At 49.2% G+C, this 17,100-nt stretch overlaps 1 protein-coding gene across 1 annotated transcript in view; it reads left to right on the forward strand.

Annotated features, from left to right (window-relative positions):
* The window catches only part of ERICH6B (glutamate rich 6B), a 48,762-nt gene that overhangs the window by 14,157 nt on the left and 17,505 nt on the right, over positions 1-17,100 (forward strand). Inside the window, exons 4-7 of the mRNA XM_082365778.1 lie at positions 3,454-3,656; positions 7,138-7,361; positions 11,219-11,397; positions 13,653-13,827. Of these exons, the coding sequence (XP_082221904.1) occupies positions 3,454-3,656; positions 7,138-7,361; positions 11,219-11,397; positions 13,653-13,827 (781 nt within the window). The remainder of the gene's footprint in view (positions 1-3,453; positions 3,657-7,137; positions 7,362-11,218; positions 11,398-13,652; positions 13,828-17,100) is intronic.

A 17,100-nucleotide genomic window follows, 5' to 3' on the forward strand; every position in this document is an offset into this window, starting at 1 on the left:
TCTCCCAAGAGACAGTCTTGGTTGGAAAGGAGCTGTGTATAGAAATATGTACACATGGAGACGCCATGTATAGAAACGTGGGTGAGGATAAACAGAGAGGGGCAAGTGCTATCAGTGGAGTAGTTACTTCAGGTCACCTGGCCAGATGAAGAAGAGGGTTGGAAAGCTCCCCAAAGTGGAAAGTAGTGTTTGCACAGAGTTCCTTTCAGTGAACTCAGATTTTGAAAGATCACAGGCAGAGGTTAAAAAAGATACGATTGTTACCTACGATAAAAGTAGGAAAATGTCTCGAACTTTGAGAAAAGTGTCAGGAGAGCTGAAGTCCAGGGTAAATGTATTCTTACCAAAAAGTAATAATAATAATACTGCAGGCAGCAACAAAAGAAGGGGGGCCCTTTTAAAATATGATTGGGGCAAAAAGTAGATCAAGGCACACAGAGCCACTGTTTAGTGCCTGTTGAGGAACGATTCAAAGAAAATCATGTTCTTCCATTGCTATTGCATTTTGACTTCTCTGTGAAAGAAGATGATCTTCAGATTGAAAAGGGTACAGCAAAATTAGGCAAGAAATAGCAGACACCAAAGACTGGTGAGACGATCAGAAAAGAATGGTAACTGCTGTGTCCTGACCGAGATCAAGTATACCCCAGAATATCTACAGAGAGAGAATAAATAGCTTAATCATGTTTATGGTTTTTGAAGAATTGGGGAAATGAGTCTGTGACCAATCTGGGGCAAATACTGAGAGCAAAATGACCACAGGGAACCAGCATAGGATCAATAAGAACAGATCAAGTAATACTGGCTTTGAGGTCACTTTTTGACAAGGTTATTAGATCAGGGAACTGTGGAATTTGGAGGCCCGAATTCCAAAACACATTTCTTTTTCAAAGCCTTCCTCATGTTCCTATGGACAACACAGACAAATACCAGGTAGATGCTAGTGCAAGACAATGGCATGATCGCTACTGAATAACCATCCAGAGATACTGTTTAAGGATCAGAGTCAACCCAACTTCCGGTCAGGAGCCACAGGGCTCTGTCCAGTCTGTATCCACCGACTCGGATACAGATGTAGGAGGAATATTTATATCTGTACATGACTGGCAGCTGTTGGGTGATGACAGTAATGTGATCAGATTCTAAAAGATCTTCACAGGCAGAAACACTGGATCGGGACTGGCTAGATAAAACAGAATGGTAATTTAGATTAGACCCTGCTCTTAGGCCCACAAAAACAGGATGGAGAAGGACAAGGGGGGAATGCCCTGTCTGCTGTAGATGATTTACTCAACCACAGGCTCAAGAAGTCAATGGTATGACTGGTGTGACTGCCAGAATAGTTAATATAACCAAGAATAATTGAAAGGTTACGTAGAGGGAGACGGGTTCTGCTCTAGCCTGCACGGCAGAAGCAACCCTGGGGCCGCTGTTCACTTTGGGGGATCCCACACTCCATGAGGGTTAGAGGCAGACTGGCCGGGGCTCGAGGAGAGGGTGGTGTTAGGCCAACCTGGAGACCACATCGTACAAAGAACTGCTGAAGCAAATGAGGGCGTTAAGTCTGGAAGACACGTGACTTTGAGACAGGATAACTGCCTTCAAGTATCTGATGATCTGACACACCAAACCAAGACCCGACTTCTCCATCTGCACGGAAGGGCTAGAACAGGGCCAGCTTGAGGAAAATTAGTTGAGAAATAGACGTGATTCCCGACAGTCGGAGCCACTTATGGTAGGATGCGTGTCCTTAGAAGTTGGAGAGCTCCCTGGCTGTGGAGGGCTCGGGCTCAGCTGATGGGCTGGCAGCACTGATCCTGCCCAGGCGGGGGGGCTTCTCATCGCAGACCGAGCTCAAATCCTGCCGCCCCCATGAGAGGGGAGGGGAGGGGGCAGCTCGCCTCTGCTTCCTGGCCGTTAGGAATGGAGTGTGTGTGTGTGTGTGTGTGTGTGTGTGTGTGTGTGTGTGTGGATTAAGATTGGAGGGTAGGGCTTCCCTGGTGGCACAGTGGTTGAGAGTCTGCCTGCCAATGCAGGGGACACGGGTCCGAGCCCTGGTCTGGGAAGATCCCACATGCCGTGGAGCAACTGGGCCCATGAGCCACAACTACTGAGCCTGCGCATCTGGAGCCTGTGCTCCGCAACAAGAGAGGCCGTGATAGTGAGAGGCCCGCACACCGTGATGAAGAGTAGCCCCCGCTCGCCGCAACTAGAGAAAGCCCTCGCACAGAAACGAAGACCCAACACAGCCATAAATTAATTAATTAATTAATTAATTAATTAAAAAAGGAGCAGGGATCACAAAATTCTAGAAAATATACAACATGGGTAACCAAGAACTTTACAAAATTTCTCAAAAACCACAGTAGCCTCTCGTGGCATAACCCAGTGCATCTGTACTCGCCAGCCCCCGTGCTTCCCCGCCAGCCCCCGTTATGCACCTCTCCGGGAGCTCTTGACAACAGAACACCAGAGATGCCCACTTCCTACAGCAACAGGCGTACGCCATTATGAGTCTACACGGCCTTGAAGCCACTTGGCTCTATGGTTCCTGCAGCTGTTCCTCCTACCGAAGGAGGAATATCCCTAAGGTCTCCCCTCAACCCCAGCCATCCTCTCTGTCCTGGGACCAGAGAAGAAGGCCACAGAGGGCCCACATTTCCCAACCACTGTTCACTGCAGCCCCAGAGTAAGTCAGCAAAGCTAAGAGGAGGAGGCTGGCAGAGGGAGCATCTAATAGACGCCAGCAGTGCCCTCCAACCCGTCTTCTCCTCTGTGGATCAGGCTTGGCTGCCAAGAAAGAACCTCAGACCCTAAACGTCCAACATGAACCCACTGGAAAGTATAAGGTTAAAATTGTTAATGGCCACCCTCTTCTGTCTTTTAACAGTACCTTTAAAATCAAAATCTCAAACAGAGGAAGAATCAACAACGATGCTAACCACCTTCAAGTCTGATTCACAAGGTATCATTTTAATTTTATAGTTTTACGATGATTTTAAATGACTCGCGGAAGCTACGAATCCATCTATGAGACGGTAAGAAGCACAGAATTAGCACGCCCTGAGCCAAAGAGAGTCCTCTTTTGACCATTTTAGATTACGGTAGCCTTCATTAAGGCCAGTGGCCAAGGCATTGTTTCTAGAACTTGGTGTCAGGGGTCAAGGCTCAGGGAAGAAACTTGGCCAAAGGGTAAAATGCTTTTAATTTTGAATTAAAATTGAGTTTTGAAAGGGGAGGAAATAATATTTACCACTGGAGTTAGGAGGGAAGACAATGGATTATCCATACTCAGTTCATTCCGTGACATTTACTGTGCATCTACTGATATTTATTGTATACCTACTGTGTACTGGGCAGTGGTTTGTCCATCTTTATATGGACAAAGCCATCCTACCCTCTCAGAACTTAAAACTTGAGTGGGAAAGACGAACTATGAACAAACGGAGGGTAATCGATGTGTGCTGAGCATAAGCTTCCAGGCCTCCAACTGCTGACCATCGTGGGAGCCTCTTACCCTACAATACGCAGTCTCCACCCTGGTCCCCCCAGACATTTAGGGGTTAACAGTTCACCATACCACATCCTATTCATCATTTTTTCCTATTTGTTTTCAGCCTTTGTTCCCACTGAAGAACCGCAAAAGGCAGGAAACGGTGAGAGTCCCACATAACCTATCCAAAGATCCCTGCTCCCCGCAGGGCAGCCGGGGCCGGGGATGGCGCCCCGGGCGGGTGGGCGCCTTGCTGGTCCAGCCGGTGCCGAGTCCTGGAGAGGACCGAGGGACACGCTGGGCACACAGTCCCTGAAGCTGGATATGTTTCTCTGTCCTTAACTGAAGAAGGGAGCTAGAACAAGAAACAGAGAGAGGGTCTCGGGAGCGAGACAGAATGACCTGGGAACGGCCCAGAAGTCCCTCTCTCTACTCAGGCTCTGTACAGGGGCGCCCACATTTAAAGAGGGGCCCGTCGGTCAGTTGCTAGGTTCCCTGGAGTCTGGGCAGCAGGGCTGGACTGGGGTGCGTGGGCCCCTCCAGACAGACTCATTCGATGGTAACTTGATAGGGAACGAATTAGAGCCCCTCAGATGGTACCCTTAAAGCCTGATTAAGGAGGGGATAGTTGAATTCTATGAGGGGGAAGGACAGGGGAGAAGCCTTTTGGCGGCAGAATCCCACCTGCACACATCACTCCACAAAAGCCCTGCGATTAACCAGACCCATCCTGTTAGAAACAACGTAGGGATGGTGACCTGCTTGCTGCCTGTCAGCATGGGGGTGGGGGAAGAGGGGAGGATCAGGGTTACCTACACAGGCGGCTTATCAAACTCCTTCCAACGCTAGACTATGAAATCTTCTTCATCTTATTTCATTTCCGGGGTGGGGGGGGTAGGGGTAGAGCGGTGCTGGTCGGACTTTAATGTGCAGAGCGATCACCCAGGCATCTTGTTAAAATGCAGATTCTGATTCGGTGGCTCTGAGATTCTGCATTTCTCACAAGCTCCTGGCAGCAGCTTGGGCCGCTGATCCTGAAGCACACTGAGTGGCTTTAGAACAGATTACAGATTTGTGCCCATAGCAGCTGCCAGCCCAGCCCATCATTTATCCTTGATTCAAGGACAACAAGGGATTCACTACGTGCAGGGCGGAGGAGGTGAAAACAGGACCCAGTTTCACCTGTGTGCTCTTTTCTCAGAGCCCGCCCGGGGCCAGTCGCCCACTGCTTGTCCCCTCCCTTTCCTCGTTTATAACGTGGGCATCTGCCCTGCAGGGCAAATACACAGGACTCAAACATCTACCCCAATTCAGGAAGTACGCTTCTGGCAAGAACAAACGTTACAGGAGAGCCACTGATTGGATGGGGGAGAATTTAGATTTGTTCTTCATCAGCCCGGGACAGGCACACTCCACTTCAGGGAATGCTGTGTGCCCAGTGTTCACTGCATTAGTGCCGGTCCCCTGAGCCACCCTGAAGATAAGCCTTACGGTCCCCATGACACAGATGAGGGGACCAGGGTGCGAGGGGACTGAGTGACAAGCTGGGAGGGGCCCGGGTGCTGGGTAACAGGGCCGCCACTTAGGAACCTGGCCTGACACCTGCCCCCTCCCCCAGTCCCCCCATAAAGCAACTTCAGGGGACGATAATGATCTCACTAGAACAAAGGTAGAGGTTGACAGGAATCCCCAAAGGGAAAGTTAATTAGGAATAAAGCTCATCCTTCTCCTTCCGCCCCAGTTATGGCTGTGTAACTGCGGATCTACTGGGCTCCTCTTCACACGCAGACAGTGCCTGTTGATGTTAATAAGCTTAATGATTATGTGGAACCGAATGCCTCTGAACACTGCTGCTCTGTATTCATTCAGTCCTGCCAACTCCCCTTCTTCCTCTGACAAACACCTACTTCTTTTTTTCCCTCGAATTAACTATCTATTATTCAATAAAGCTTACTAAAATACAGCACTCACAAATCATGGGGATTTGCTAAGCTATCAGGACCAGAGCCAGACTCCCCCATGTTGGGCCGGCACATCCTCAGAGACCCTTACAGGGAGGCTCTGCCACCCGGTCTCCCCAGATCCCTGTTCTACCAGTTCCTCCATTTCTCTCCAGTGACAACCAAACGGAGCTTCCTGAGGTTCTTGCCTGAAGTCCCAAGGATTCTTGTAGGGTTATCCCAACAAGAAGTTTTAAAACTTCTCTAGGCCGCATCCCTGGCAGACAGTCTGGGGACACACAGTGTTTTGGAATGAGCAGAAAGGGCCCGGTGCCTTTGCCAGTTGTGAGCACCCCAGCGGGGTGGTGAGGGCCTAGCGGGTGGAACTGGCGGGAAAGAACTGTGGGGGGACTCCCACCACACAGGGGCCACCGAAAGGAGGCAGGTTTCCACCAGGAACAAGCCAAGGCTGGGGTAGTAGGTCTGCAGGCAGAGAGGCCCCTGGGCCTGGTGTCAGTACAGGCAGATGCAGCTGAATGGGGTTCTCCATCCCTCCAGGGGCCCAAAGGAGTCAGCATTTTCATTATTGAACCAAAGTTGGGAAGAAGTGCAAAAATAACGTGCGTGTATGGAGATCACAAAGAAAGCCCCTTCTCTGCCCTCCGAGGCCCAACAGGGACACACATCAGACAGAATCGGTCGGCCCAGTGCCAACCCGGTGGATTTTCAGGGCCCAGCGTGGAGGGGCCGGTGTCATCCTGAAGCTGAGACAAAGGCCGCCGTAATTTCCCCGGGGGCCCAATTACTGTGTGGGAGTCCTTCCCCCCAGCTCTGCCTCAGGAGCCACACCTTCCCGGGAGCAGGGACTCCAGGCCCAACTTGTAATTATCAACTCCTCCATTCGGTCTGCACCCCGTCGACACTTGAGGTTTCCAGCCCTCTCCTGGCCCAGGGTCACCAGGCTGTGGCTCACCTTGAGAACAAAGGCATCTGTTATCTCCGAGAGATTTTTTTCTTTTTTTTAGCTCACTGGCTTGGCGATTCATCTCTTAGGCCTTGATTAGCAATTACGAACCATGTGCAATTCTAGAAATGGGCAATTTTTGACAAAACTGACGGGCGCTAGGGACATTTCTCAGGATTTCCAAGAGAAAAATCACACTCAGAATAGATCTCTCTCGGAATAAAATCTAAATTCCTTTCCACGGCCTACAAGGTCCTCGGTAAGGTGGCCCTACCCCTCCCCATCTCCCTCCTCTCCAGGCATACCGTGCCTCTTCCAGTTTGTCAGATATGTCAACATGCTCCCACTCTCTCTCGCCTCAGGGCCTTTGCACCTCCTTTGCCCCCTGGCAGGGATTCTCTTCCCCAGCCATCTGCCTGCTCGCTCCCTTGCTTCATGCAGGACTCACTCAAATGCCACTTTGTCAGATGAACCTTCACTGGCCACCAGAAACACACACTCACTTTCTTAAGTCCGCCACTGAAACTGACCCTTTTATTCCGATTTTATTAATATCCCCAAGTCAAATTTTAAGTGATTTGATGAATTTATTTAAAGTCTTATTGAAGACATATGCATTGTTATTTAAAAGTGCAAGTGTAAATGCCATAAATCTATTTCTCTTTTTGTTTTTGTTTGTTTCTTGTTTTGGTTCCATTTCCAAATGCCTCTCCTTTTGCTGTGCCTTCCAAAATTGAAAGCCGAGGAGTTTGTCTCTAAAGAGAGCTTTTGGGATCGTATGTTAAGTGATCCCATTGGCACACTGGAAGCCAACGACTTTGAAGCCAATGTAAGTTGGATAAAAACTGGAGAACACCTGGCTCTGAATGTCAGAGCAGAGTGGCCCAGGGCCAGCCGGACACTGCCTCTTGAGCCCTGGGATTCACCGCTTCACTACACTGATAGCACAGCCGAAGTGAGCTTTTCTTAAAACAGGCCTAAGCGTAAATGACACACATTAAACCAAAGAGGGTCAGAAGAAAGCCAAGTATGGCACCACAAGGCCCTGCTTTCAGTAATATGAGTAAAAAAACCTCAAGATTGATTTTGAAGGCAGCAAAGCTAAAAACAAATCATGTAAGCTACCTAGATACCTAGATATCAAGGCAAATCGTCCTTTGCAGAAACCCTATGTAAAAATGAAGTTGGGACTTCCCTGGTGGTGCAGTGGTTAAGAATCTGCCTGCCCATGCAGGGCACACAGATTCGAGCCCTGGTCCGGGAAGCTCCCACGTGCCATGGAGCAACTAAGCCCGTGAGCCACAACTACTGAGCCCACAAGCCACAACTACTGAGCCCGCATGCCTAGAGCCCGTGCTCCGCAACAAGAGAAGCCACCACAATGAGAAGCCCACGCACCGCAACTAGAGAAAGCCCACACGCAGCAGTGAAGACCCAACACAGCCAAAAAACAAAAAAACAAAAAACAAAAATGAAGTTGGATTCTGGAAAGGTAGACTAAATGTAATTTTCCCACTAAGTACAGCTTAAAACCCTATACATTATATATAAAACAAACACAAGAAGCTTCTAAAAGACGGAGAGAAGAAGGCAGACTGGCTAGGGACCTTGGGACCCAAGGAACGACATGGCGGTGAGTTTCCTGAGTTTTCTTTTTGCTTCATTTACCCCTGACTGGGTGCTGGAAAAGACAGCGACCAGAAACCCCAACAAGCACAAACAAAAACCCCAGGAAAAGCCTGCTGTCTCCAACTAAAGGACCAGGCATGGGGCAGCCCAGCAGGACAGAAACTTTGGACAACAGCGTCTGCAGTGCAAACACCACCACAAAGGGTGGCGGAGCCTCTCCCCCAGATCTGAGTCCTGCTCCCACACTCTTCAGAGCGGCACAGACCAGCCCTGGAGGTTTAGTGGCCGTCCTTTCCCAGCTGTATCCAATAACCAGAGGCACCGTGGGAAGTCCCAACTGTTTGAATGAGCCTTACATCTACAGAATGTTGCATTGTCCTTACTGCACAATTTTTTTTGCCTGCCTGTACAGGCTTGTGGCTCTAATGTCCTGTGTCAACTTACCTCTAAGACTTCCAACGCATGTTGATCCAGGTTATACAACGTTTCTCCTACAACTAACAAACTTTCTCAGGACTGTAGGTATTAACTACAATCACAAGAGTGAAATCTTGTGTCTCTGGAACTCGAGATTAAGCAGATACATTTTTCTAAACTTACAAAAGAAAAGGGGGGGAAAAAAAACCCTAGGCATTTATACAGTTTTTGCTTTTATTTTAATTGGAAAAAATTCTCTGGTCTCAGTTCCTATTTAGCCCTAAATTCCTTACTTTCCAGACATGCTCCTATACACATTACATTAATAAGAACTGCTTTTCAAATATTGAAATACCATGTCAAAGGGAGGAAAAAAGATTACTTGAACTTTGATTCACCGCACTGGATTTACTAAGACAGGAAAGTAAGCTCAGGCATTTTAGAAAGATTTTTCAGCAAGAGTTGAAATTGAAAGGAATTGTTTTAATTAGAAACTTAAATTATTCGGAAACCTTCGGCGCACCTGTCAATTGAGGTTCTGCTGTGTCTGGCGGAGCTGCAGCCACAGGCAGAGGGAGCATCTCCCACGGAGCTGTGCAAGGCTCTGGATGAGACCAGACGCTGGGAGGGTTCCGTGTGACAGGCAGCCCGTGCAGTGAGCCCTGGTCACAAGCACCATTCCTTGCCATCTCAGGGGCTTTGCCATCTCGGGGCTTTGCCCAGGTGACAAAGTAAAGGCAAAGAGTTGGGGGATACTTTCCCCCTGGCTGTCTATACCACTCTGCTTCCAAGGATCGGATGTTTAGGAGGATAATGAGGCAGCACCCGCGGCCCAGCTAGTGGCAATCTGCGGACAGGCAGCTGTCCAGCTCGGGAAGCACTGCTTCTCGAAGCAATGCCATAGGCGGCAGGTGTGGACGAGTGGGGCCAGAGAGCAGGACAGAAGCAATGGAGTCGATGCCACGTGGTACCTGCAGCTGGGAGGGGGAACACCACAAGCCACTGGGAGAGGCAGCTGAGGTCCTTGGATTGGGATGGGGCTATCACCCTAGACTTTGGTTACTCTGACAATTCAACCTCTTGGCTGTTTTGAGTTCCCTATACATGTCTGAATTATTTGTAGGATACACTCGTGCATCACACACCTGCTGTGCAAACTCTCTTGGTTGGAAAAACCAGAGGCTCACCCAGGAGCAGTCACAGGGCATGGGAGAACTCATCACTTGGGGGCCCAGTACCCCTACCAGGACCATGAGGATAGCGGTCCAGAGGCTGGGGAAGCAAACGGGATGAACCTCCTAGGAGGGCACATGTGCTGGAGCGGGGTAGCACAGCCTGGCTGGGACGAGACCTTCGACCAGGCCCCGCCAGCGGGTCTGCTGGCTGGTGGACCACAGCAGGAACCATATCTTCTGGTGAACATATCATGGAATCCAAAGGGGCTGGTGAGAGACCACTGGCCTGGGCAAGCAGGCCATCACTCCACCTCAAGGGAGGGATGGTCAACAAGGAAGACCTTAGAGGCAAGGGGTAGCCGCACCAGAGCCTTAAAATCAGCCTGCCCTGAAGCACTGACTCATTCCCTATGAAAAGATAAACTGAAGCCTATTAAAAATTTGAAGAGTTTATCTGAGCCGGTGTGGATTCAAATCGGGCAGCACCAAACCGGAAGTGGTTAAGAGCCCTCCACCAACAGGAGCTGGGGAGAGACTTACAGGGAAAATGCAGAAGCAAAGCAAGGAAATTACTGATTGGCTGTAGCTTAAAGCCTAGTTGGCTGCTTGTGATTGGTTGTCCTCGGGTTTTGATTTCCTAACCTTGAGGCATTTATGGCCTTGGGTTTTGGTTTGCTTACCTAGGGCACCACGGCCTTAGAGCCTCCTCAGTCTGATGGCCTCCGTGTTTAATTAACTGAACGCCAGCAGTGCGGAAAGGAGCATGCAGAGGCTGGGAATCAGACAAGGCAGACCTGAGACACCCCAGCTTTTCCCCAACCTAGAAAAACCAGCCAATCACGAGCTCCATTCTTGTATCTGCCCCAGGTCACATGCAACTTCGGATCTGTGGGTCTTCCACTTACGATAGGAGGCTTGTAAGTGAATGGCAGACTGTACGTTATCAGATGCAGAACAACCACCATAACAACCTCGACCTGTAGGTGAGCAGGGCAACATGACAGACCCGTGGTTCTCCTGGACAGCAGGTCAAACTTCACCTTCTACCAAAAGGGATCCAAGAAAAGAAACTCTTGTGAGGACCCACCTATGGGTCAGTCCTGGTCAGCATCATGGACTTGGGATAGAATGATCAAATTCACAAAATAAAAAAGGAGCTTGCAATGTCATTACTTTGAAAGAATCTTTAAAGGCAGAATCATCCTCTGCAAGAACGTGCTAGGCGCTACCCTGCTTTCCTGAAGACTGTTATCCTTCACAATGAATAAATAACCAACCATTGAGAGCTTGGCCATTCCTGGAACTCAAAAAGGCTGTTATGCTCTTAAGGCATGGAAGCCCTTTTACATTCTAGCGCCACCTCTACATTTGGAAGAAGAGGGTAATTTTATGCTCTCAAATGATTCCTTGGTATGCTACTATTTAAAAAAAATTCTTGAGGGAATTGGAGAATGAGAAAAGAGTGTGATTGTAATGGAAATAGTCTTTAGAACAAATCTTCCTAGCCACCCTACTGTTGCCACTGCTTGTCTTTTTCGCATAACATGTTGCAGTCTCCTCTGGCAGCTTAGGGAGTCAGAAAAGTGATAACTAACTGTTCATTCCCATTTTCTGGCTATTTCATTCTGTGGTCCTTTTGCAGGTTGTGACCAGTTCCTATCAGTCAGTGTTCAGGACCATGCTCAAAGAAATGGCAGCTCGCAATGAACTGGAGGAGGATATGAACATTCCCCTGACTGGTCATCTGGAGAGTGAGACCAGAAGGAAACTGGGAATTCTGTAAGTGACTGGAGAGATGGAGCTATTGGTCAGTGGGTGCAGGTAGGCCAGTGGTAGCAGCAGGGAAAGTGTAAATTGGGTCATCAGAGAACAGAGTAAGGCCAGGGTCGGACAGGTCCCCTGAGTCAAAGAGCAGGGACAAGCCAGGCACAAGGACAAGGGTAAGATTAGGGGTCACGGGGTCAGGATGATCCAGCTGCCTGCCAAAACTCAAGAGCAAAGAAATCGATGAGCAGGGGATGCGCAGGATAGGATCAAAGGTGGGCAGTGACAGAGGTTGGAAATCCAGGGCAGGAAAAGTCTTGAAGGGACCGTGAACTTGGATGAAAGTCTGGGAAGCAAGGCTCAGACCCCTGGGCCTTTGAAGTGAGGGGACAATGGAGGATCAAGATCCTGCTCCCTGAGGGGGAAAAGCCCTGAGCTTCCCTGCCCTGGGATTCATGGCAAGAGCCCCTATTGGGAATGGGGAATGATAAGTTTATTGCAGACTGCTGCTGGCACCAAGTCTTTCTAGTTGGCATGACTCCAGGTCTCAAAATGTTCCAGAACCCCATTTGTACATCCAGACTGGGGTACATGGAAGCCTGGACTTGCACTTATCCAGCTGTCAGAAACCTTGGTGAACAAGGTACCTGGTCAGACATCCAGTGGGTCTATGGCAGACTCTCCAGCAGTGGCACCAAGGAAGAGGCTGTGGGGATGGGGTGCCCTGCATAACCTCCTTGGTGAATGGAGACTCTCACAAAAATCAGGGAGAGATTGACTGCCAGCAACTTCTGCTCTGGGCTCAGTAGAGTCCTAGGGCCAGAGACCCCTAAGGCTTCTCTAGGAAAAGGGAAGGCAAAATACACAATGCAAAACACAAAGAACATCCAAGCTTTCAGATCCTTATACAGCAGCAAAAAACAAATCCCAAATAACATCCCTGTAAGTTACCCTCTCTCATGCGTTACATTTCCTCCCCTTCTTTCCCATTTAAGCCTATAACCGAGGCTCATTCTAACCTAATTGCACTCAATGAATATTTCATGAGCACCTCCTGTGTGCCAGTCTGTACAGTAGTGTGTAACCCACTCTCTACCATTGAGGAGCTAGCTAGTAAGGATTCCACTAGCTTGCAAAGGTGGGCAAAGAGCCAAGGGAGGAAACTTCCCCAAAGGGCCGTGGATACCTCTGGCTGGATCCCCTCACTGGAATTTAACTCTTGTATACACGTGGCATTCTGCTCTCAGCCGGGACAGGCTTCACCCCACCCCCTCCTCGGTCCTTACTCTTTCACAGGTGATGGTAGGCAAGGTAACTGCTTCAAGTCCATTCAAAGTGCTTGCAAATAGATAACACTTGGTACAAATGGGCTATGAAGAGCTCATTCTCCAGTTCCGCAATTGCTCCTCAAGTACCAGAGCAAATCTCTATTTTCTAACAAGCAAGACAGTCCAGCCCTTTCCAGCAAAGGGTATTTGCTTCCTAAGGTTGCATGGGGTTAAATTATTATGTTCTCTTCAAGGACTCTGAACTGAGAACTTAAAATCTGTCTTGTCAAAGGCCTTCTTCTCTGATCCAGTTAAGCCTGGGAAGCTCACTCCTTCCAGCAGATTCCCTTCCAAAAGGGCTCTGATCTGAGAACCAGGAAAGGCCGCTGCCTCAGGAGACCACCCTTATTTGGAAGTAAAACAGTCCAAGCCACTTTAATGCCAGGATGACTCCCTTTGTATACTGACATGAGAGGGGGGTTGAGGGCTTGATCATTTTGAAGAGCTGTGCCTTAATGTGGCTTTCATGATAAGTCATTTTTGAGTGAGTTTGTTTGAAATTTTCCTACTAAATGCAAAGGCGTTTCAGGTGGCTCTGTCCGGTTCGCAGACAATGCTGTTTCTCTAAGCTATTGCCAAATAGCCTTCGCTGAAATATGCACAAGCCACAGAAAAAGCAAGCTGCACGAGCTTAACTCACAGAGCCAGCCCTGGCCTCGCTCCCAGAAGGACCCCCATTGAATTCATTTTGAAAGGTCTGGGGGTCAGCCCAGGTGCCCAAGTTGAAGGCCAGTTAGAGGCCAGGAGGGACGCACAGCACCATGTGCTGGCCCTTTATCCCTGAGTACAGACTGGAAGAAAGCTGGGTCCAAAAGCAGAGCCATCCGGCCAACCCTCCACCTATGAAAAGGCTGAGCAGACCCTAGCACTGTCTACTGTGTAGCATGACATGGAAACATGAACTTAGTCTCAGCTTCTAAAGATGAGTCACATTCCTTTTAGGCTGAAGAAAAATTTTGGAAAATATAAGGAAACAATCCTCTGGATTATGAAGAAACGTGAAAGTAAGAACCCTCTCCCACTTTCCGCCCCATTGCCCGGCTCTCCTGGGTGCGTCTCGCTGTCTCCCACCTTCTGCCGTGTCCGTAAGGGAGGGAGAAATGCTTGTTTCCTCACCTGAGCATCTACTGGGCTAGTACGGTCTCAGCTGCTGGGGATAAAATACAGAGCAAGCCAGACAAAGGATAAACCTCGAGGGGTTCATCCTTTGATTGTGCTGGGGGTGAGAGGGAGGACAGGAGGTGAAGACAGCCAAGAAATCAGGGAATCTGCACATAAAATGGTTAATGATATGGTGGGAAGGGGATACTATGAGACCACACAAGAAGGGATCTAACCTAGATTTGCCTCGGCGCGGGGGCGGGGGGGGGGTCCAAGAAGTCATTGACACAAAGTTTAAGAAAGAGCCCCTTTACCAGATACTGAAGGCATTTGAGGTCCAGCCGTTAAGATGTGCCAATCATGGAGGTTGCCAGTTTTTTGGGTCTAATCAAAAAAAGTTTGAGCCAAGAGCCTAAGCTATCAGGCTACTTAATTCAGAAACTCAAAACCACCATATGGAACATCTTTCAGATGACCAGATCCAACTAACGTAGAAATGGCGGCAATACCCATGGCAGACACACCTAATCAATCATGGTGCTTTTTCTTGCTGAGCCAGGACACAGCCCCAGATTCCCGCTCAAGGAAAAGCTCCTGTCCCCATACCAGTGTAGGCCCCTGACCTAACTCCTATGGAATAACTGCTGTGGGCCAGCTATCGGATTCAAATTAATCTTCAAAACCACGTGAAGTTGGGTAAAGAAACTTAGGCCAAGAGAATAAGTGACTTCCCTGAGATCACCCAGCCATTGTGTGGGCGTGAACCACACTCAGGCCCGAGACCCCTCAGGTCAGACCCAGGGCTCATCCCCATGACATGTTCAATGAGCAACAAAAGGCAAGCATGTCTGGGGAAGTAAAGGGTCTTCTAAGCCTGAGTCTCATGTCCCCATTGGAGTTAGAAGGCAGGAAGAAGAAGGAATTACCACCTTCAGTTTCTAGAGAGGGCAGGCCTACCTCCCACCAAGACTCACACTATGGGGTACCCCCCAAACAAGGAGGGCGTTTCAGATGTTCAACAGCCAGAAACACAACAAATGCCTGTTATTATGTTATTTCTGTTCCCTTTGGGCCAAAGACACCTGTGTCTTTCATTCCTTGGCAAGGCACACAGTAGGCACTCAATAAGTATTTTTTAAATGGATACAGGTATGTGTGAGTTTTTGCTCCTTTTGGGAAATGAAGGCCTTTCAGGATACTCTACGTCACATGCCCCGGGTAGGACTTCTAACGGGAGAGTGAAATTTGACATGACCGGATTCCCCATTTGTGCCTCACCACCACCCCTGCCCACTCCCTGCTCCTCTGAACACCTGAGGCCTACAAGGTTTGAGCTTTTTAGGCAGAAAAGCAACACATTTCTAATTGATAAGAGGCATCCCCTCCGTGTTCAGGTTGTAACCAGTCCCAAAGAAATCTCCCAGCCTCCTCTGAGATACGAACTCATTTACTTCCAGGATCCACTATCTGACACCCCAGGCACACAGCCCCATGTCTCTGAACTCTCCGATTTCCAAGCCAAGGCTGGCGTCGCAGGCACATGACCTGCAGGCACACAGGCCCTCACACTTAGGGCCCTGTGCTTGCTTTTAATGCTCTGCTGTCACTGCCTTGAAATCCTTAACAATTTTAGAACAAGGATCCCTGCATTTTCATTTTGCACGGAGACCCTCAGATGATGTGGCCTCTCCTATTCAGAGACATCTCGCCTGGTGAAAAGAAGTGGGCGATCACTACACAGCTCGTGTCATGAGCCATCAGAACCCAAAGCTCCCCGTGTGGAGGACACAGGTCTGTTGCCCTCCTATGGGGCAGCGGGCTCCGTGCAGCGTCATTGCAGAGTAACCTGATGGGTCTCTGCAGGCAGCATGATCCCACTTTAAGAAAACTGAGGCTCAGAAAGGCAGCCTAAAGCCTTCCCGCTAATAAAGACAGAGCTGGATATTGAGCACAAACCAGAAAATCCATGATTTTAGCATTCCGACAGGAGAAAAACATGAGCATATCCATGTCCTCTTTTATCACTACCAGTTCAGAAATGCTTTATACTAATTTCTAATTGATACTCAGGAACAGCAGCTGGGCTCACATCAGCTCTTTCCCCTGGACAAACCATTTCCACTCTGGAAGCAAGCACTGGAGGAGGACTCCTCAGAGGGAGACTGAGGCCCGCTTCCAAACTTCTCACAAAGGTCTTTTATTGACTCTGCCCCTGCCCACCTCTCTCTCACTTTCCTGAGGAAAAGCTCCCCCTGTGAGCTCTAATGAGCGGCCCCTTTAGTTCCTCAGGTGCACACAAGCGTGGTTCTCCTTCCCCACCCCCACCTCTCCATCCTCACTGACACCACCTCAGACACCTTCATCTCCCTACTGTCCCTGACTCCCATCCTCTCCTTTCTCAGTCCTTTCTTCATATTATTTCCAACAAAATCTTTTTAAAACTCTTCACTGGCCCTCCATTGCCTCCAGGAAAATCCCACATTCCCCATGTGGCTTAGAAGGCCCTCACTTTTTCCTCTCCAGACACACTGGCTTTTTGGTTATTCATCAGGGCCAGGCATCCCTGCCACAGGGCCTTTGGACGTGCTGTCCTCTGCCTAGACCACTCTTCATTCCAATACCCTTGTGATTTGCTCCCTCACTTTATTCAGGTCTCTGCTTAAATGTCACCTCCTCAGAAACAGTTTCCTTGGCTACCCTTTACAAACCAGTGCACACGCTTGCACGCACGTGTGTGTGCGCATGCGCACACACACACACACACACACACACACTCACGTCATTTTCCATCCTTCTCACCTGCTTAATGTTTCTTCAGGGCACTCCTAGCCACTGGCATGTGAAGTTTTTATCTGTTCACTTGTTTAACACCATCTCCCCTACTAGAACAGGCAGCAGGGAATGTGGCATCCCCAATACCTAGGACAGTTTCGGGCACGCGAGTACACAATAGATATTTACTGAGTGAGTGAATAAAGGAATGCTCTAGCCCAGCCTGCCTCTCCTGAGTCGCCTGTCATCATTAAGCCGTTCCCAGACTAGCCTTCAACCATGTCATGCTTACGCTAGGAATTCTGCCTGGCATACTAGAGAAAACTTCCACCAGGAGTGTCCTCCACCGCCAGGCCTGGATATGGTCCCTGTGAGCTCTCGCGGCACCCTCTGTGCTGGTTCGCAACTTCGGGGTTCCCCGGGTGAAATTCGAAATTAGCCCCCGTAAGCAGAGGGCAAGGAGAGACCGAAGAAAGAGGCAGCCCGCTCCAGACTGGTAGGTGGCAGGTTTAATAAG

This window comes from Balaenoptera borealis, assembly GCF_965194805.1.
Source record: "Balaenoptera borealis genome assembly, chromosome: 18".
NCBI lineage: Eukaryota > Metazoa > Chordata > Mammalia > Artiodactyla > Balaenopteridae > Balaenoptera > Balaenoptera borealis.